The sequence below is a fragment of the Apis cerana genome, linkage group LG4, assembly GCF_029169275.1.
Source record: "Apis cerana isolate GH-2021 linkage group LG4, AcerK_1.0, whole genome shotgun sequence".
Classification (NCBI taxonomy): Eukaryota; Metazoa; Arthropoda; class Insecta; order Hymenoptera; family Apidae; genus Apis; species Apis cerana.
In genome coordinates this window covers 12,469,381-12,490,328 of record NC_083855.1, presented here as the reverse complement: position 1 = coordinate 12,490,328, position 20,948 = coordinate 12,469,381, and the positions used below count along the sequence as shown (strand labels likewise).

Sequence of the window (20,948 nt, the reverse complement as noted above, 5' to 3'; positions counted from 1 at the left end):
CATCGTATTCAATATTTGCTTGTATTGCATAATTATATTAGACAATAGTAATAAGTTGTAAGGATTTACCATCTTAGCACCTAATGTGACAAATAATATGGAATCTGTTTTGTAATGGATATAATTAGGATAATAATATAATTTAAGTATCTAAAAACAATGCTTCGTATTCCAGTTACATCTATTTACTACTTCGAATTCCAGGTTTTATTTCATATCATCCAGGTAAGAAAGCGAAGTCGCCTTCACAAAAATTTCTCCCTGTTTTTTCTTTTTCTTTTTAATGAGTCCATTTATTCCATGCCTGTAATCAAATTATTACATAAATGAAATAAATTAAAATATATTCACATATTTATAAATTTATAAATAAAAATGGAACAGTGTAATACAAAGTTAAATTCTATAACATATTATATTAAACATAACTTTATAAATATTATATATATTATAAATATTCATAATATAAATATAAATAAACGATAAGAGATATTATTCAATTCCTTTTTTTAATTTCAATTTTAATAATAACTATTCTAGTTTTATGCAAATAATTTATATAACATACCGGATGTTGTTTATCTTGCACAGCATCTGGTATTCCCCATGCTGGTGGATCCATTTTATTTGTTTCATTTGGAGGAATTTCTGTCAATGTAGGTGTTCCAAATTGTCCTGGCAATAACGTTAATCCTGGCATTAGCGACAAAGTAGTTGCGCTTCCATTAGGAAAAGGTTGTTGTTGAGTATCAACGTGACCCTGCATATAAATTTAAAAAAAGAAAATTTTTAAAAAATGAAAAAAATAGAAAAGAATAAAGAGAAGTATGAAAAAAAAACATATGAAAAGAGACATGAATAAAAAATGTGTCAAAAAAATTTACCTGAAAAGAAGATTCCATCATTTGATGTAATTCAGCATCAACATTGGATATACGATTATAAGTAGCATTAGATCGAAACATTTGATGCCTATCTATTCCTGGCGCTAAACTTGCCCAAGATCCAACAAGTTTTTCATTGTTTAACATCCAATTGATGGAATCGGCATCACCACCAGGTCCCATCCCTGCTGTTGCATAATTTTTCCATGCTCTTTCTGTACCGATCGGTCGTGGTACCTTACGGTCTTCTATTTTAAGCTGATTCATTTCCTGAGCTACTTGTGCTGGTGAAGAAGGTGATATAGCTGGTGACCCACCATTTTCCAAGCTCGTAATTAAATCGATGCTTCCAGGTTGTGCGGTTATATTTGCCAAATGATTGGAGAAACTAATTTGACTTATCATTGGATCTTGATGGGGCGGGTAATTATTGTGCGGCGGAGCAAATGGCCAACGAGTTTGTCCATTAGTTGAGATTCCGGTATTTCCGGGAGTGGCTCGAGATGGTGCCTGATATTTTCCCAAAGGAAAATTTCCAAGCATTGCTAGATTATTAGATTGGATCGCGGATGGAGGGGGTGGTGGTACAGTTGCAAACATATTTGGATGCATTCCCGCCGCCGGCGAACCCGCATTAAACATTGTCACTTGAGGTTTGCTATTTAAATGTAGCGAACTAGAAAAATCAGGCGCTCTAGGATTTAATCTGGACATACTGACAGTAGTATTCACCGAAGCAGATGGTGAAATTGTTTGTGTGAAATTTTGCATATGTGGATGGAAAGGTAAAAGTGGATGACCTTGCCCTTCGTTCGGCACCATCTTTAGTAAACTTGAATTTACATTTGGATGTTCATAACCAATATTGTTTCCTTTAAACAAACCTACGTCCAACGTTGGTTGTGACGTAGAAGCTATCACGTGCGGCTGATGAGTCGTTGTATTACGAGTTCCCGTCAATTCTCCTTGAAATACTGGTCTACTAAATTGTGCTCCCATAGCTGCTCCCATTTCTATATTTTGTTGAGGAATCACCGGTCGTGCTACTGCCAAACTACCAGGTGGTTTATTTGAAAGAGGATGTTCGCTGTAATTTCCGGATGACTGAAATTGTGGTGGTTGAATAGGATTATGGCCTGTATTTGATGATACGCCACCACTTCCTATACTAGTCACATTCGTGTTAGTTGTATTGTTTGATTTACTTGAAACGGGAGAACACATTGTTGTTCCTCGATATCCAGGAGCTTTTGAAGCATCTACCTATATGAACAGTGAAAAAAAAATGATTAAAATATCTGCTAAAAATTATAAAATTATTTTACAATTGTGATTATAAAGAACAAGAGAAAAAAAATAAAAAATGAAAGTACAACTAACAACTAACCTGAGGGGGTACGTTGTCAATAAATTTAGATGAAGATGAACCCGAGATATTTACGGACACTCCACCACCTCCAGCTACAGTTGCAAAATTCATACCCTTTTGAGATTCATTTTCTCGGCCACCCCACATTGACTGTTGCGTAACTTTAGTAAAAGTATCATTAAATAATGAATATTCAAGAGGTGTATTATTCGTCTGTTGTTGTTGTTGTTGTTGCTGTTGTTGTTGTTGTTGTTGTTGTTGTTGCTGCTGCTGCTGCTGCTGCTGTTGCTCTTGAATTGTTGAGGCAATTGGTGGCGAACTACGTGCTTGTTGCTGCTGCTGCTGTTGTTGTTGTTGTTGCTGCTGCTGCTGCTGCTGTTGCTGCTGCTGTAATTGCTGTTGACACTGTGATGATATCGGGGGCGACGGACTAACTCGTATTGACGAGTTTGAACAAGTTGAAGTGACAGTACTTTCCGAACAGTATGCAACCACAGTGCTTGTTGCTGGCGAAACCGCCGCATTTGAGCCGGGAGAATAAGTAGATTTTCCAGAGTAATGAGAAACCATAGTTGGTGGAGCAGACAAAGTAGGCAGTGGTCGGCAGTGTTTTGGCGATGTATTGACTGCAGACTGTTGAGATGAAGTCTGAGCCATTGCCGCGGCTGTAGCTGATACAACAGTCACTGTATTTGCTTGCAACGATTTTTGTTTGTTTACCGTAGTATGAGTGGATTGCATGACGGTAGTAGATGTATGCGTTGAGGCAGTGATTTCAGATAATTTTGCTGCAAATGTTTGCGTAGTACTTGTCGTTACAATTTTAGTTGCTCGTCCAGCAGTCATAATTGCACTCGTATATGACATTGTCGTCTTTGTATTTGATGACGAAGCCATTTGAGCTGCTACAGCTTGGGCTCGTTTTTCAGCTATAATAGATATATATAAAACAATATATTAATCAAATATCTATTAATTAATTAAATATTATTTTTATTGCAATTATCTGCAGTAATGTTCCTTTATATATATTAAATTGATTATTATTATAATATTATTATTATAAAAAAAATAATTTGTTATTACCTGCAGCTACGAGTCTAGGTGCCGTCGCACGTGGCAAAGGTGTTGGAAATGCTCCAGCAAGTTTAATAGTAGATGATGATCGAAGTGGAATCAACTGATTAACGGTAGACACTCCAGATGTATAATTAGATTTATTAATTTGCGTGCTACTGGAACTAGACGTTAGACTTAGAGGTTTATTTATAGGACCCAACTTTGCTTTACTCGACTAAAATTAAAATATATGTAACAAATTAGGATATAAATCAACTATCTTCTAATCTTTCAAATTTTGCTATAATATATAAATTTTTCAAATATTTATATAATAATTTGATATAATAATTTGATTGATCTTACAGCTACAGTAGATATTGTTTTATCCCAAGAAGAAGTTGTAACAACTGCCAATTTCGATTTTGGAAGCATTTGTAGTATGTCAACATCTGGATCCTTAATGAGAGCAGCTATTAATGTGTGAGCTTGTTTTGTTGCATCAGATGATCCTCTAAAAGTAATAAAAAGTAATAAAAACAAAAATTAAATAAATCATATATTATTTTAATATATCTAAAAAAAATTAATAATAAAATATGCATACTTAATAGTAATAATTCGTTCACCCTGACATTTGCTTTGTTTTTCAACTTCAATATGCGCTCCCGTTGCACCTCTAATAGCATTTATATTACTTCCGCCTCTTCCAATAACTCGACTAATAGCATTTGGTGGAACAGATACTTTCTTTGAACGGAATGGTGAATTCATAAATCTTCCAGAATCATCAGATTGTCCCCTATTTCAAAAATTGTAAATTTTTATTTAATAATTATATCTCTATATATGATAATATAAGAATAATAGCATTGATAATTTAAATAACATTTCTTACTTTCGTACAACTTCTTTCCAGCCTTCTTCGCGTTTACCACCCTGCTTAGGACTGGTTGTATTATTTGTCTTTGTAGAAGTATTTAATGCATCACCATCATATTGATTATTATAGGATTTTTTGCCTTTACCAGGCACATAGGTTTCATTACCAGTTGCTTCGAAATCTTCTCTATCGGCAGGATGTCTCGACGATTCAAACACTAGTTGACCTTTCAATTTTCGTTCATTACAATTTACAGTCGAAGACCTAGAACTCATTGTAATAGAAGTCGCGGATACAGATACTGTATTAGATGTATTATTTATAATTCTTCTGAAAAAATAAAATACGACAATTAAAAACAAATAAAAATAATTAAAAAAATTTATATATGTATATATTCAATTTGCAACAAATATTGTTTTTCATATCATTATTTTTCCAACTTACTTTTCGGACGCATTATTTTGAGATTTAGTAGGAGTAATAGAATTTTGTGATAAAGTAGTGCTTTGTGTAACAACAGACTTTGGAGATCTTTGAGGAGACGTATCTTTTTCATTATTAGTAGAATTATTAGATTTCTTTTTCTTCTTTTCTTTCTTTTTTTCTCTAGCTTTGACATCATTACTACTGCAACTACCTTGACTATTTGCATCAATTCCACTATCGCCTTCCTCTCTATAAGGATCCTCTGGACTTCTATTAACTGGTGATGGCATACTGTCCATTCTTTCACAACTATCTCCAGTTTCATGTTCACTATCATCCGCTCTATCGCATTCTTCGTCTCCGGATTTTTTTCCATTTTCTTCCTTATCTTCATAATTTGTTTCATTTTTCTTGTATTCTTCATGTAATTTTCGTTTTTCTTCTTTTTTTTCAAGTTTCTTTTTTTTCTTTCGCTCTCGTCTACGAGCAGCCGCTGCTTTTTTCGATTCTTCTCTCGTTTTCTCCATATCAAGTTCTTCCAATAAAATCGTTGCATTTTTATTTGCTTTTGCTGCTTGAGTTTCTTTTGCTGCTCGAATAACTTTCACACATTCTTGACATTTTTCTAGGAGCTCCTTGTCACTGACGGTAGCTATATACCTTGTCATTTCTTGGTCACTTGGAAATTGAGTAACATGATTTACCATCCATTTAACAACTTTAATGTGTCCTTTACGAAATGCGGCCATCAAACAAGAAACCTACAAATTAATAAAGTAAAATAAATATATATATATATATATATATATATAAGATTAATAAAACTGACCAATCAGAATGTATAACTTAATTGAGCCGTGGCAATAGCGTTGACTAAATATTGCCGAATAAGAACGAACAAATCCAAACAACATATATTAAAGAAAATTTGTTAAATAATATAGTTTATTTATAATATAATGCAATATAATTTTTTATTGATAAAAAAAATTTGTAATATTCAATTGATTTTCTTTGACATATTTGAATTTTCGTGTTCGGTTGATGGCATATATGACTTGATTAAGTTACAATGATGATATTTGATTAAATTCCGTGATTGGTATTTTTTATTAATTATTCGACAAAGATGACAAAGAAAATTTTTACAAAGGAAAATGTTGTTTGAAATTACTTCAGCAATCTTTAGTTAATGTTTCCATATTATTGACACATCCTATATATTTATACATTATATATATGTGTAAATGTGTGTATGTAAATGTATGTATGTATGTATGTGTGTGTGTGTGTGTATATATATATCCATCAATATGTTATAGATATATATACTGAAATTTTCATATACCTTTCGATTGTCTTGTGAATCGATATCTGCTCCAGCATGGTACAGTAAATCAACAACATTTAAATGCCCACCATTTGCCGCTAACCATAATGGACTATTTCCCTTCTTATTTTTTACTTCAACTTGCGTTCCTCTATGAGATTCAAAGAAATGAATTAAAATTACAAATATAAAAACAATATATATTATTAAAAAATAAAATAACATAAATATTATACTATAATATTACCTTGACAATAATAATTCTACAAAACGGCAGTGTCCTTTATCAGCAGCAATGGTGAGAGCAGTATCGCGAGATGATGGAACAGGAGTAGCATTAACATCAGCTCCTTTAGTTAATAAAACTCGTCCAACTTCTACATATCCTCCACTAGCTGCTTCCATCAATGGTGTTAAGCCGGTCTAAAATTTTAATAAAATTTACACTGTATAAAATATGCACATTATATAAAAATGTTCTATATATATACTGTATATATTTTATTATGTAAATATATTTCAATATAAAATATATTTATGATATATATTTATGATTTAAAATTATATTAAATTTTTTTCATAATAAAATATCAATAATTTTCATAAATCAAAACATTTTGAAGAAAATTGAGAATAAAATAATATAGTTTTTTATATTTTATGCTACATTTTAAAATTTTTATATTTCAATATAATATATATTATAGAAACTCATCTGTGTGTTTAATTTTACATATTTTATATAAAAAAAAGATTTAACATATATATATATTTAAATATATTTATAAACAAATATGTATGTGTGCGCATGTACTGTTTTATCTTTTTTCTGTTTTTTTTTCATCTTTTTTTATTTCTTTTTTAAATATATATATAAAGAAATAAGAAAAGAGATAAAACAGTACATGCGCACACATACATATTTGTTTATACCTTAGCTCGATGTTCTACGTTAGCTTTTCGATCAAGGAGAAGACTAACAACTTCATGTCTTCCTTGGAAACACGCCAATGTTAGCGCCGTATTACGATTAGTTTCAATTTGAGCATTTATATCACTGCCCATATCTAATAATAATTTCACCGCCGCTGTAATAAATATTATAAATATATTTAATTCTTAAACTTAATACAATAATGTTTACATTTATAAATATAATGACATTTTATTTTATAATGTGTGTTATTTTATAATATTATTTTATAATGAACATACCAACATGACCATTCATAGCAGCAAGCATGAGTGGAGAAATACCTAATTTCGAACCAGTTCGGGAATTAATTTCAGCACCATGACTAAGGAGAAGCTTTATTATATTAACATAACCACCGGATGCTGCAAGACTCAAGGGTGTGTAATCAGAAACATTACGATGCTCCTTATTAGCACCCCGATTAAGTAGAAGTTCTACCACTTCATATCTACCACCACTACAGGCAAGAGACAGAGGCGTATCCTTAGTACGTTCAGATTGAGCTTCTATATCAGCTCCATGATTCAAAAGAATTTCTACCACTTTTTGATGTCCTGCTGTTGCTGCCAAAATAAGTGGAGTAAATCCCTTTTTATCTCTGTGTTCTGTAAAATGTCAGATAGAAATTTATAAAAATTTATTTTATATTTTATTTACAACATATATATTATGATATTATTCTTATACCTATATCTGCACCACGGCTTAACAAAAGTTCAACAAGTTCTTCGTGACCACCAGCACATGCTAAAGTCAAGGCTGTATCATGATTACTGTCTGTTTCGGAATCCACATCCATACAAGAAAATGGTGCAGGTGGTACTTGACTAGTAGCATAACTACCAACTGTAGGAACACCTGTTGTGTACTGACCAGCGACTAAATAACAAAATTTTATTAAAAACTCGATTTTTCATCCTTAAAATATTTATATTATTAAAAGATGATATATTTTTCTTTCTTTTTATTCATATTTATAAATTCATATAATTGAATGTAATAAGAAAAATCTTATACCTGTTGTTGGATCCAATTGATAATTTTGGCTGGGGAAATTAGGGGTCTGCTGTTGGGTATTGGCAGTTTGTTGTTGTTGACAAGATGGTTGTTGAGATAAAAGTGGATATTTTCCTTTCTTTCCTTTACCGGTTGTAGGTGCTGTATAAACTTGCTTCTTATCTGAAGAAACAATAGTAGCAGCTGTTGTAGTTGCTGGTGCTTGAGTTTGAGTAGCCACTTGAACTTGATTAGTACTGCAAGCTGTTGATTGAGTATAACCATTTGTCTGATAGGATATACTATCTATTATTCCTCTTGCTTCACTTACAGCCGGTAAAGCTTGTGTAGGAAATGCTAACCACAAATAAATATTAAGATTTCATATTTTTACATATTTTTGAAATTATATATGTGTATATATATATATATATACATATGTATGTGTGTCTTACTTATCTGAGATGCTAATAACTGCGATTGAAAATGGCATCGAAGACCAGCAAGATATCCATCTTGATAATCTTTTAATGCGTCTTTATAAGGTTGGTTCTGTAGAGGTTGCGTACCAGTTAACTGTAAATCTGCTGATATATCAGCTTGTATCTGAACACCAGCACTAGTTACTTGAAGTGAAGGCAAAGTTGGTAGCACAGGATTGGTAAAATATTCTTGAGAAGTATAAGGACTGGTTGTTTGTTGAACTATTTGCGTGGTTTGCAAATGTTGTTGTTGCTGTTGTTGTTGTTGCTGTTGTTGTTGTTGCGGTTGCTGAGAATCCTTACCATTTGTCACTTCTAATCTTTTCAGTTCAAGTTTTTCTTGATCTTCTGTCGCTACTTAATGAAAGTAATATACAATTTGATATGCAAAGAATTGAGAAAAGAAATAGAAAAAAATCTTTTTTAAATATTTACCATCAACAGTATCGTCAAAGCTAATAGATCGAAAAATTTCAAAAGCATCATCCAGAGGAATATGCGTACCATCTTCTAATTTTATAACACTTTCACTTGTACAGAGAGCCTTTGCCTTTTGAGCAGCAGCAACAAAGGGACAAGCTCCATCTCGATGTAATCTTGCTAATTCAGGATCAGCCTGCTCCGTTAGATTTTGTTGAGTTGTTTGCTGCGCGTAATTTTTATATACATATGCATATATATTTATAAGTGTGTGTATGTATATACACACATTATCAGACAAGAAATAATCACTGATTACCTGATCATGAAGATGATGAGTATGTGTAGGATGAAGATGTGACATTAATTGAGTGGGCATAAGTATATTATTCCCATTAGCAGTTACTACTCCAGTTTGTTGCTGTGATTGCGATTGCTGTTGTTGAGATGGCTGCTGTTGTGGTTGACCTTGCTGTTGTTGCGGTTGCGTTTGCTGTTGCTGTACCTAATCAGATGAACATATAATTTGATGAATGGATTAATGTATCAATATGTTAGAACAGAAATGAAAATAAATAAATAATAAACAAATAAATAAATAAATGAAAATAAAAATAAAAAAGAAAAAAAAATAGAATGAAAAATAAAATAAAAAAGAACAAACCTGTACTTGATCCAACTGTAATTGCAATTGCTGATTAAGTTGTTGCAGCTGATGTACCTGTTGAACTTGGTAAGTATGTTGTCGTTGTTTTTGCTGATATTGTTGCTGAAGACCAGCCATTAAATTAGCCTGTTGTTGTTGCTGCTGTTGTTGTTGTTGCTGCTGTTGCAATTTTCCAGCCATTACACTAGATGAAGCTTTCCGAATATTCTTGCCTTCTTTTTTAGAGACAGGCTTTGCTTTCGGGCGATCACTTATAGCAGTACTCTGGCTAACATCGCTACTTGTGGTAATAGGTTGAGAAACTGACATGACAGTAGGAGGTGTGGATATGCTTGGAGGACTTGGTGTAGTTGCTGAAGATGTATTTGAAGTAACTGATGGAACAGACGACGTAACAGGTATTGTCGCAAGAGAAAGGGGAGGAGAAGTAGGAAAAGTATTTGTCGTAGGAAAAGTTTCCGATATGGTTGGAGCTAAAGATAACTGAGCTTCTTGTGCAATTCGTTTTCCTCTAAGAAATGCATTATACAATGACATTGCCTGGCTAGTGCCTTGATGAGTTAATGAATTTCCGGATATGCCACTTGTACTGCAAACTAAACCTTTGAACCAAAATCATCGTTTATTATTTAAAATATTTAACAGAAATTATAAATTAAATTAAAAAAAAATAAAAATTAGAAAAGAAATTTCAATATATACCTGATGACAATGTATCTGGTTCATTAGAATCTTCCTGCTGCTGTTGTTGCTGTTGCTGCGTTACAACAGGATTTTTTGCACTACAAAACCAATGTCCTGGACCCTTAATTTGAAGTTCTCTTTCTACCCTCTACAAATATTTATAAAAATATTATTTCAAAAATATTGAAGAAAATGATTAATAGTAAGTTTTTAATGATTAATATATGTGTTTCAAATGATTAATACTTACTTGTAATTCTTCGAAAATTTGTTGTTTATGAAGAATCTGTTCTTGTCGAGTATTTTTTCGACTTTCTGAGACATTCAATCCTGGTGTTGGCGCAGGAGCAGGGCTAAGACTAATGTTAGGCTCTGAAAGATTAGTAAATCCTCCACTGCCTTTATCCAGAATATTAGTATCATCTTTAGTTGTTACAATTGATTCTCCTGCGGGTTGAGAACGAACTTGTTGCGCCTCTGCAGAAGTAAGACTCATATCTGGCATCATTGTTACAGATCGATTTTTTCTTAATAATGATTTTTGTGTATTATGTTTAGGTTGAAGATTTTGTGTTTGTGATTGATCTGCAGCATGTTGTTGCTGTTGTTGATGTGATTGGGGTTGGGTTGATGCATGTTGTTGATGGGGCACATGTTGTTGGTGCGTAATATGCTGTTGTTGCTGTGGATGTGATTGTTGTTGTTGCTGCTGTTGCTGCTGCTGCTGTTGCTGTTGTTGTTGTTGTTGTTGTTGGGGAAGCAACATAGGTGTAGGTGTTGCATTATGCGGTGTACTCATCATAATACTGTGAGGATAATCCAACAGAAGTTGAACTACACTAGTATGTCCACCTTTTGCAGCTTCTATTAACATTGTAGAATTATCCTATAACAAAATTCAAAATTTTATCATAGTGATATTAAAAAATTTAATAAAAATTATTGTACTAAGCTCAAGAATTTGAAAAAATCGTATATATAATTAATTGGAATACTAATCCATTTTTGCTTAAAATAGCTTTCATCATATTTTCCCTATTGAGAAAAACATTAATTTGATGAATAATAAAAACAGAATGCATTGAAATTATGAAAATAGAGTAATATAAGCAATATGAACAAGTGACGAATCAAGATCAAACAGAACAAAGAATTCTTTTTGTCTTTGTCTTAAATTCCTGAGCTTCGCATATTACATAGTACATACCTTCAATTTATGAAATGGATTAGCAGACTGTGCAAGTAACAATTCTACAACTGCCAAATGCCCACCAGCACATGCTAGTGAAAGAGGAGTATGATCATTATTCGTTGTTTGTCTATTAACATCTGCACGCTTTGATATAAGAAACTGAACTGTACAGAGGTGACCAGCTCTACATGCTTTCATTAGCGGTGTTCTTCCTCCTTCTGATTCATGCTCCTATATATATATAAAATAAAAAGAAATTTGTAAGTATTATAAAATTACTGTAATCAATATATGCATTATTTGAATTTAAATAAGACATACTAAATCAGCACCAAATTGAAGTAGAAGATCCGCAACATCAGTATGACCATTTTCACAAGCATAAGTTAATGCAGTATCTCCTGTTTGTGTTTGAGCATGGACATCTGCTGCAGATTCAAGTAAATAACGAACAAGTTCTAAATGACCTTCCTGTGCAGCTTCCATTAGAGGAGTAGAAGCACCCAATTCGATGTCAGCTCCTGCTTTAATCAAAAAATCTGCAACTTCTAGAAAGCCACCACAACAAGCTAAAGTAAGCGCTGTTTCTTGTGTTTCCTCAGTTTGAGCATTGATGTTAGCCCCTATGTCAAAATATATACATTTTATTTAAAAATTTCTTTGCTATTAATTATATCTCAATTTATACAAAGAGAAAAAAAAAAAAAAAAGAATTTGATGTACCTTGACTTAAAAGCAAAGCAACCATTTCTTCGTGACCTTCACGTGCTGCTTCCATTAGTGGCGTATAACCTTCATCGTTTACTTCCTCGATATTTGCTCCTCGCTCGATCAAAAGCATAGCAAGATCGACGTGACCTCCACAAGCAGCCAAAGTTAATGGAGATTCAAAACTGTCTGTTGGCATATTCACTTGCGCACCTGAATCTAAGAGCAAACGAGCTACTTCTACATGACCATCCATCGATGCTTCCATAAGGGCAGTGTGCATTTCATCAGTTTTGTGCTCCTGTAATATAAAGTATTTCAATTTGTTATTTGATTTCACAAAAAACATAATGACAAATAAATACCTGGTCTGCACCAGCTTCTAATAAGAAGCGAACCATTTCCAAATGTCCTTTGTAACAGGCCAGTGTTAAAGCAGATTCTTTAAATTCATTGGAATGAGTATTAATTCCAGCGCCATGTTCCAACAAGATCTTAGCTACTGGAACATGTCCAGCACTAGCTGCTTCCATTAAAGGAGTATGACCATTTTCGTTATGATCTTCAACATTGGCACCTGCTTCTAATAATACTCGCACTACCTCCTCATGACCACCCGCACAGCCATACATAAGAGGTGTATTACCTAAAAAATGTAACTTATCTTAAGTATAATTTATAAATTAATAAAATATTATTTTTAAAACTAAAATTATACTGATATAAATAATATATACGTCAATGATATAAATTATAACTATGAATATTCAAATTATGTTCCATACCTGAAGTAGATTGAGCATTAACATCAGCTCCATGAGCAATAAGCAAGCTTACAACATCTACATGCCCTGCACTGGCAGCCTCCATTAAAGGGGTACAATCCCCCTTTATACCACGATCCTCTACGTTTGCACTCATTGCCAAAAGTACCTATTTGCATAAAATGTTCAAATAAAACATTTATTGTAATTAATGATTATTTTGTAATCCAAATATATTATACATATTACATGTATTAAATATATTATATATTATATATATCATTTTATTTTTCTGCAATATCAAAAATATCATAAAAGGAAATTATAAAACTCAGATATAACTAGATCAAATAATGTTTTTATGTATATTTTCATTACTTTTAATATATCATATTACTTATAAAATTATATATTATAATTAATATATCATAATACTTTCTAATATTGTATTACATATTATATCATTTAGAAACATGAAACAAACATAAATATTAATTTCATGATAATAATAATATTCATTATATACAAATGTACATGAGAAATATAAAACAATTAAATAAAATCATTTAGATATATGCATACACACATTAATATATTTCAATAAATGTTGAAATTAAAAAAAAAATAAAAGATCAATTAGAATTCAAACCTGAGCAAGTTCGTAATATCCAGCTGAACAAGCGAGGGAGAGCAAACTCTCTCCCTCTTCTGTAGTTTCGTGAACACTGCGTCCTTCTGTTAATAATTTTTTAACAGTACCTACGTCCCCGTCAGTGCAAGCCTCTACAAGAGAGCGCTTTTCGTTTTGTGTGCGTGGATTATCGCTGCGCATACGAGTCAATGCAGCTGCTGCTTCATCTAATGCACAAGAAACACTAGATGTTATGCGACGGAGCACTTCGTGATCAGGTAAGTGCTTCCCATCGCCTGATGACAACTTGCCAATACCAGCTACTTCCAGCAATGATTCTAATCGAGCCTGAGTTTCGGGATCCACAGATCTCTCTGGATCTTCAGAAGTTAACAGAAGCTTGGATGACTCTAAATGATGACCTTCGTCTAATTCAACCTGATCAATTGCAAAACACTCCACCTGCAAATAATAAAACAACATTTCTTCCAACTTAATACTTAATTAATATTTAATTTAATTCAATGCAATTAATTCATATATAAACAGATTGATAATAAAAATATAATAACATAATAAATTTATATCATAGATTATATTATTTTAATAAATTGAATATAATCAAGTTCAATTTTATCTTATATTGTAATGTTTATTGTAGTATTATTTTTTTTTATTTTATAAATAAATTATAATAATGTAATTACATTTTCTCACTATTCTATTTTAATTTATTAAAATAATTTATTAAAAAAATATATTAATTTATTAAAATAATAATAAGAGTTTGCTTTAAATGCAATATAATATTAATATTAATATTAGTATATATAATAATAATATTAGTATTATATATTATTAGTATCAATATTATTTTATACTTACACATAAATTAAACTGATTATATAAAAAATTATATACTTAAAACTAAAATTTTGTTTCACTTCTTATCTTAACAGAAAAAATATGAAATTATAAAAATTAACTCAAAGATTGCTGAGTCATTTTTCTTGAATATATTCATTTTTTATATTTTTTTATAATTGACTTGTAAAATAAACTTTGAAAATTACTAAATTAAATAGATCAATCATATATTTTATCAATATGAAGAATTAATCTTTTATGCAACGAATATTTATGATTAATGTTTGGCGATTATTGCATTATTTGAGGTTATTGTGTAACACAAAATCCCTTTCACCTTATCAAAAGAAAAAAAAAAAAAGGTAAAGCGAGGGAAAAAAGATAAAAAAATGAAGGAGAAATTATTTACAAATATACAAGAAACTTTTTGAAAAATTGTAGTAAAAACAAATATTATTGTAAAAAAGTATTTATTAAACATGGAGGAAAAATAAGCAATGAAAATACAGTTAAAGTTTTGCGAAGTATGGAAATTATATAAATAGGAAAAGAAATGTCCTTGTAATATGCGAAATAATAATTTCAAATCATAGTTCCTTTAACATTTTTAAAAATAAATTATAATTCCTAGATCATTTAAATTATAGTACGTACATCTCGTGTAGAGGTCATATCCTCTTGCGCGACGAGTGGAAACCAATGAGACATAAACGTAAATCAGAATGTAGGTGAAAGTATTTTGTTCTTGTAAGTGATTAAAACGGCTTGCTACTGAACACAAAGGCATAAGAACAATGTGCAGCCATTCCAAGAAGGACGAAACTGACACTTCCTTGCTATACTCTTTGCTTGCGTACTAAACGCGTTCCGTTTGTTTTATCGAAATCAAAGTAAGGAGAAAACGTCGAGTATTCACTAATCGTGTGAGCACACGTCGTACTAACCAATATAATTGTTCGCACAAAAAATTTGTGAAAAAAAAAAAGAACTCCGTATAAGAACCGCTGGTAGAATATAGAATAATATGGTGGCTCTGCTCTCTACAATTTCCACGCCACGAACACGAGCGACATAGGAGAGCCGAGTAGCCGGCAGGTACAGGAGCAAGGATAGAGTTGAAATCTCGATGACAGTATAACAGGAAGAGTTAAGTGTTACAATAAGGTAAGAAATACACCTATGAACGTATAAAGAAGGTAAAGAAACGACCAAGCAGACAAACAGGCTCACGAACTCGCACGAATACGCGAGAAACGCGGCCGAAGAGAACTCCGCTGGGTGGCGCACAACGTAGTGCAAGCGGACGTAAAATAGCTCTACACATATACAGATATGTGTATAGCAAGAGGCATATGCGAAAGTTCGCGCGGGCGAACGTACTACATGCAGAATTACTAGTTCAATGAAAAGTGTATACATACATGCGCGCGCGCGTATATGTATATGTATTATATATATACACGTATAAACATATATATATATATATATATATAAGCATCTACTTGTATAAATATATACACGGACGTACACGTGCGTGCGCACGCGCTTGATTATGCAGTGCAGTTAACCGGAATGCTTTATTCAGCATTTGCACATATACGTTCGTAAGGTACGTGAGATTATAAAAATGAAATAAATTAAAAATTATACAAATATTCTAATTGCTTATAATATTATATATTTTATATAATTTCATTTAAATCAATATCAAATATTTGATAGGTCAATAAATTAAAAAAAAAAACTATAGAAAACAGATCACGAAGTAGAAATTCAAGAAAATGAAATATATTTTAAAAAATAAAAAATTGCATGATTTTTTTTAAACTACAATACATTATGACGTTCCCTTATGTATTAACGCATAGATTATATAACATTTCTGCGTAAATTTATCTTTCTTCCTTTTTTTTCTGTTAAAAAAATTATATAAAATTTGTTTTATATCAATAATTAGCTTAGCAAAAATATTACCTGATCATATGCTCGGAATTAAATTTAAATTTTGCAAAAAAACAGTTAAATTTTTTTTACACTACTTTTTTAATTTTATAAATCATTCATTGATTTTTAACTACCAACATATTCTTGGTTACAAAATACTAGTTAATTTTGCTATTGTTTTCCATATGACAATACATGTTAGGTTATAATTTCATAACTTTTAATAGGTATAGTTTCAAATCGTAGTTCAAGTAGTTTTTTTTTAATATTATTTATTATAGTATAGATACAAAATATATAAAAAAAATGAATACATGTACTAATATTAAAAAATGATATGCACAATAATCGATCATTTTTTACTACACCTATTTCTTAAAGTATATCATAATAAAGTACCTATATGGATTTGCAATAAAATTAGATGTCAAACAAGATTAACATTGATTCCAATAGATTTCATCAAAATTTGATATGTACATATATATACTATGACGTATGTATTATACATATGTATACAAATAAATACAGAAGAGAAACAGGGAAGAGCGAAAGCAAATATATAAGAAAGGAGAAGAGAAAAGATGGGAGGGGGATAGTAACTGGATGGACGACAGAAGCGACAGCAAGTTCATGCGTGTGCGTAAATTCGTACATGCGTACGTTCAACCTCTCATCGCACAAATATCTTATTCACGATGTGGCATATATTTTTGACATGGTTTACCTCTGAAACACTGTCCTCTTCGCTCTCCGACGAGTCTGCCATAAAGCGAGGCTGCAGTTCGGAGAAGGTTTCGGTCTCTGACTTCGTAGGGCTGGAATTCGAAGACTGGGGAGTCGACGACGTCTTTCCAATGTCGTGGTGAACGCTTGCTGATTTCTCGTGCTTCTGACTATCCGAGGTCGTTCCTTGTGCTACATTCTGCATCTTTACCTTCCAGATGAATCATATGATACTAAGGTATCGTTCCCGTGTTACAAAACACACACAGAACACTTGCTTTTCGACAATAATCTTGAGCACGATCGCCGTCATTCACGTAAGCTAACACCCGCCATTTCTACTATGGCCGACAACCTCCCGGATGCCTCTTCGACCATCTATATGATTGCATACGATTCGACATGCCATCTTTCGTTTTCCGTGGCGGGTAATTTCAATTTGCTTCTTCACGAAATTCTTATTCAATTAGTATATGATAGTATATATTATTATTTCTTTATTCATGCAAATTAATATCTTTGTTTCCAACAAAAATAATATAAGATATAGATAAGTGTGATACAAATTAAAAACGGAAAAAAAAGAGGATAAAAAAATAAAATAAGAGAATAATAATTTTCAAAAAAGATAATATATCAGCTTAAGTATATTTAATCTAATTATGTATATATAATAATTTTTTATTTAATAATAAAATAATATTGGGAAAAATGTATTATTTATTTATAAATATTACTAATAATAAATTTTATAATTATTTTATAAAAAGCATTCAATATTAATTTCTAATATGGAACAAGGTGTATTTAATTCAAATTTTGAAATTACATCTGGATGTAGAACTCCCATTTTACCAATTACTCTGTTATAACATAATATTTCCGCGCAACGATGAGGAAAAAAAGTAGGATCTAAAAAAAATTATATGAACTTAAAAATAGATAATAACTTGTTAAAATATAAATAAATTATACTTTTTTATATTTTTATATTTTTGTTATAATAATAATTTTTCAAGTTACCGTCTACGGCACGAAGATAATATCCATTTTTGGTTTCATTATCATTCCATGGTACTTCTAATATTTGTAATATTCTGTCCAATAAACCATGAATTAATTCAAAACCATCAGATTTATTACAATATATTGCACATAAATGCCGATTATTACGTGCACCAACTTCTATATTATTATCTTTTAATATAATATCAGATACTTCAAATAATTTGTGAGGAAGTGGCATCTTTTTATTTGCAGCTAATGTTTTCAATAATCCTGGTATTAAAGTGGTACGTGCAACCTATAATATTATTATATTGATTTTATGTCTAGAATGAAATCTTAATTTTTAATAAAATTTATGTATATACCTGAAATTCTAATGTTTTAGGATTCAATATATGAACAGCTGGCACGTTTATCAAATTATGACCTAATTTATTTGATATATCTTCACGTGAACACTAAGAAAAAATTATTTATTATTATTAATTAATTAATTATTAATTATATAATTAATTATTAATTATAATGATTTATATAACTTATATAGTTATTAAAAAAAAAATTTATACTAATGAGAAAGTCAATGCTTCTGTGAATCCAGCATAAGCCAATTCTGTACGTAGTTGATCGGATAGTTTATTAAGTGGACACTATATTTAAAATATAAACATAATATTTAGAAAATGTTTTATATTGAAAATTTATAAATTTGAAAATCTATGAATTTTTTATTATTACCTCTTCCGCTATAGTAAATAAATATGGTATAGTTTTCTGAATTTTGTTATATCCATATGCTATAGCAATATCTTCATAAATATCACACGCATGTAACACATCATGTCTTGTAGGTGGCACTTCAATAGTTAATTTATTACCATTTTTGATAGATGTTTTTAAAGACATTCTAGAAAGTAGGCTAACTAATTCTTCTGCAGTTTGTTTTATACCAATATATTTCATTGCTTTCTCACAATCAATTTCTATAGTTCGATATTTTAAATCAGGATAATGAAAAACTTGTCCATTAGGATATAAAACTTCCACCATTTCTATTGTATATTTTGTTTTACAGTATTGACTAAAAGCACAGACTATGGTATTTAATACTACTTTTGCCTAAAGATATTCAAAATTTTAGTATATCAGTTTTTTATTCACAAATATATATATAGAATATTAATTTATTAATTTTTAATTATTCAATTATTATTTCAATATTAATTTTTCATATACCTTTGTTAAATCTATTGCAGTACATTCTATTAATATATTTTTAGTATCAAGTGTAATCTTTGAATGATCTCCATTGATGATAGGTGGAAAGGATAAAATGATTCCATTACTGTCTTCTACTACAGGATAAAATGGACTATCTTTTATAATGTGTAAATATTGTTTTAATTGTGCATGATTCTGAAAGAAAAATTCAAATAAAATCTAAATCGTTTATCAAAATCATTAAGATTTAAAAATACTTACATTATATAAATTCATAATTTCTTCTGCTGTATATTCTTTATCCTGATTAAGTGGCTTAAAACAAATATTAGTTGGTGATCTTGCATCATATAAAAATGGACCTTTAACAGTATCTAAATCATGAGTTCCAATTGATACTAAAGTTCTTTTTCTGCCTATATTTTGATGTAATTTTTCTTGAAGATCAATGAAGCTATTATAAGAATCCTCTGTAAATGTAACATCACGTAATATAGCTGCAACAATGTGTCCTCTAACTTCCAAGCACTAAAACATAATTTAATTTTTTATTGATTAATAAAAATTTAATTTTTCAACAACAAAAATTAATAATATAGTTATTATATATACCTGCTTTGTCATTATAATTTTTTCTGTACTTGTATTAGGAAGTATTGTCATATATTGTGGTATATCAACTCTATATAAAAAAATTTTCTGAATATATAAATCTTATTTATAAATATAATAAATATAAATACAAATTTACAAGTTTCAAAAAAATTCATGTTAATTTATTATTTTAGTAATCTATTGCAATCTATCTCTAATAATTGAAATAATTAAAATAATAAAATGAATTTATATCTTATATGATAATATAGAGAATAATATAGTTTGTTAAAAATAATCAACAAATTACATATTAAATGTATATACTGATTTAAAAATATAAGAAGTCCAAGAGTTAAACCCTCTAAGCATAATAAATCATATCTGTTTGCTGGTATATCAATTTTATATATAACTTCCTCTAATTCTTGTCTGTTATGACTTAAATGTTGTTCTTTTGATATAATTTGTTTTTCTGTTACCTAAAAAATTCAATTAAAATTCTTTCATATATTAAAATATATTAATATAATAAAATATATTTTATTTATATTTCAATTTTCAAAAATATCAATACAATATTTAATACAATTTAATACAATTTAATAATATATGTTAATTACATACCACTTCATCTAATTCTAAGCCAAACTTGAAACATAAATCCTGAAAGTCGATATCCGCTAAAATTGCATTAGATATATTATTTCATATAAAAAAGATTATACTAGTAAATATTTATTCAAAATAATAATTTATTCAAATATGAAAAAACAATATAATATTTTAGTATTTTCAACTTACAATATGTTCTACCAAGAATTTTAAATAATAAGTCACGTTTGATGTTAATAGTAGGCATTTTTATATATATTTCCGATAATAATTTGATACTAATATAATAAAATGCAATGGATTTATTTAAATTAGTTTATTATAATAAAAACTTTCTACAAGTTTTAAATATTAGAAAATATTTAAATATTTATTACAATAATCACTATTAAGATTGATGTTTAGAAAAAAAATTAAAGGTTAGAATGAATGTATAACATTATTGTAAATAGAGAGCAGCATTGTAGATGCATCATAAGTTAAGGTTAGTTATTTCTTC

At 30.0% G+C, this 20,948-nt stretch overlaps 2 protein-coding genes across 11 annotated transcripts; both read right to left on the bottom strand.

Moving 5' to 3' along the window:
- Positions 1–163: 163 nt before the first annotated feature.
- Positions 164–17,717, bottom strand: LOC107994299 (ankyrin repeat domain-containing protein 17). 9 transcript variants are annotated; one of them, XM_062074439.1, is made up of 28 exons: positions 14,996–17,717; positions 13,493–13,936; positions 12,865–13,012; positions 12,445–12,725; positions 12,095–12,380; positions 11,693–11,994; positions 11,387–11,602; positions 10,430–11,065; positions 10,198–10,327; positions 9,493–10,097; positions 9,148–9,333; positions 8,844–9,054; positions 8,382–8,765; positions 7,948–8,283; positions 7,618–7,809; positions 7,170–7,535; positions 6,888–7,042; positions 6,202–6,377; positions 5,973–6,105; positions 4,643–5,385; positions 4,211–4,525; positions 3,920–4,114; positions 3,679–3,826; positions 3,340–3,547; positions 2,272–3,182; positions 885–2,147; positions 569–760; positions 164–304 (listed from the first exon to the last, which is right to left on the bottom strand). In XM_062074439.1, exons 1-28 carry the CDS (start codon positions 15,047–15,049, stop codon positions 281–283), a joined length of 9,240 nt encoding a protein of 3,079 aa, XP_061930423.1. In that variant the 5' UTR covers positions 15,050–17,717; the 3' UTR covers positions 164–280. The 9 variants fall into 9 exon arrangements, with proteins under 9 accessions (XP_061930423.1, XP_061930424.1, XP_061930425.1 ...); XM_062074440.1 differs by having other exon boundaries at positions 8,382–8,762; XM_062074441.1 differs by having other exon boundaries at positions 8,844–9,024.
- LOC108000852 (phenylalanine--tRNA ligase beta subunit) lies at positions 17,714–20,932 on the bottom strand. Of its 2 annotated transcripts, XM_017061499.3 has the most exons (11): positions 20,639–20,932; positions 20,462–20,517; positions 20,162–20,316; positions 19,853–19,922; positions 19,502–19,768; positions 19,256–19,435; positions 18,758–19,138; positions 18,589–18,669; positions 18,385–18,477; positions 18,035–18,314; positions 17,714–17,923 (listed from the first exon to the last, which is right to left on the bottom strand). In XM_017061499.3, exons 1-11 carry the CDS (start codon positions 20,694–20,696, stop codon positions 17,772–17,774), a joined length of 1,773 nt encoding a protein of 590 aa, XP_016916988.2. In that variant the 5' UTR covers positions 20,697–20,932; the 3' UTR covers positions 17,714–17,771. The 2 variants fall into 2 exon arrangements, with proteins under 2 accessions (XP_016916988.2, XP_016916990.2); XM_017061501.3 differs by lacking the exon at positions 20,639–20,932 and having other exon boundaries at positions 20,145–20,316.
- Between the last annotated feature and the right edge of the window lie 16 nt (positions 20,933–20,948).

Excerpts from the sequence above, each read along its gene's own strand:
- LOC107994299 (XM_062074434.1), bottom strand. The coding sequence starts at position 17,216 with ATGCAGAATGTAGCACAAGGAACGACCTCGGATAGTCAGAAGCACGAG. Across the intron at positions 9,334-9,492 it reads TACAGTTGGATCAAGTACAG|GTACAGCAACAGCAAACGCA; the intron begins GTTTGTTCTTTT and ends TCATCTGATTAG. Across the intron at positions 2,148-2,271 it reads TTGACAACGTACCCCCTCAG|GTAGATGCTTCAAAAGCTCC; the intron begins GTTAGTTGTTAG and ends CTGTTCATATAG.
- LOC108000852 (XM_017061499.3), bottom strand. The coding sequence starts at position 20,696 with ATGCCTACTATTAACATCAAACGTGACTTATTATTTAAAATTCTTGGT. Across the intron at positions 19,769-19,852 it reads AAATTATAATGACAAAGCAG|TGCTTGGAAGTTAGAGGACA; the intron begins GTATATATAATA and ends ATTATGTTTTAG. Across the intron at positions 19,139-19,255 it reads CTGCAATAGATTTAACAAAG|GCAAAAGTAGTATTAAATAC; the intron begins GTATATGAAAAA and ends GAATATCTTTAG.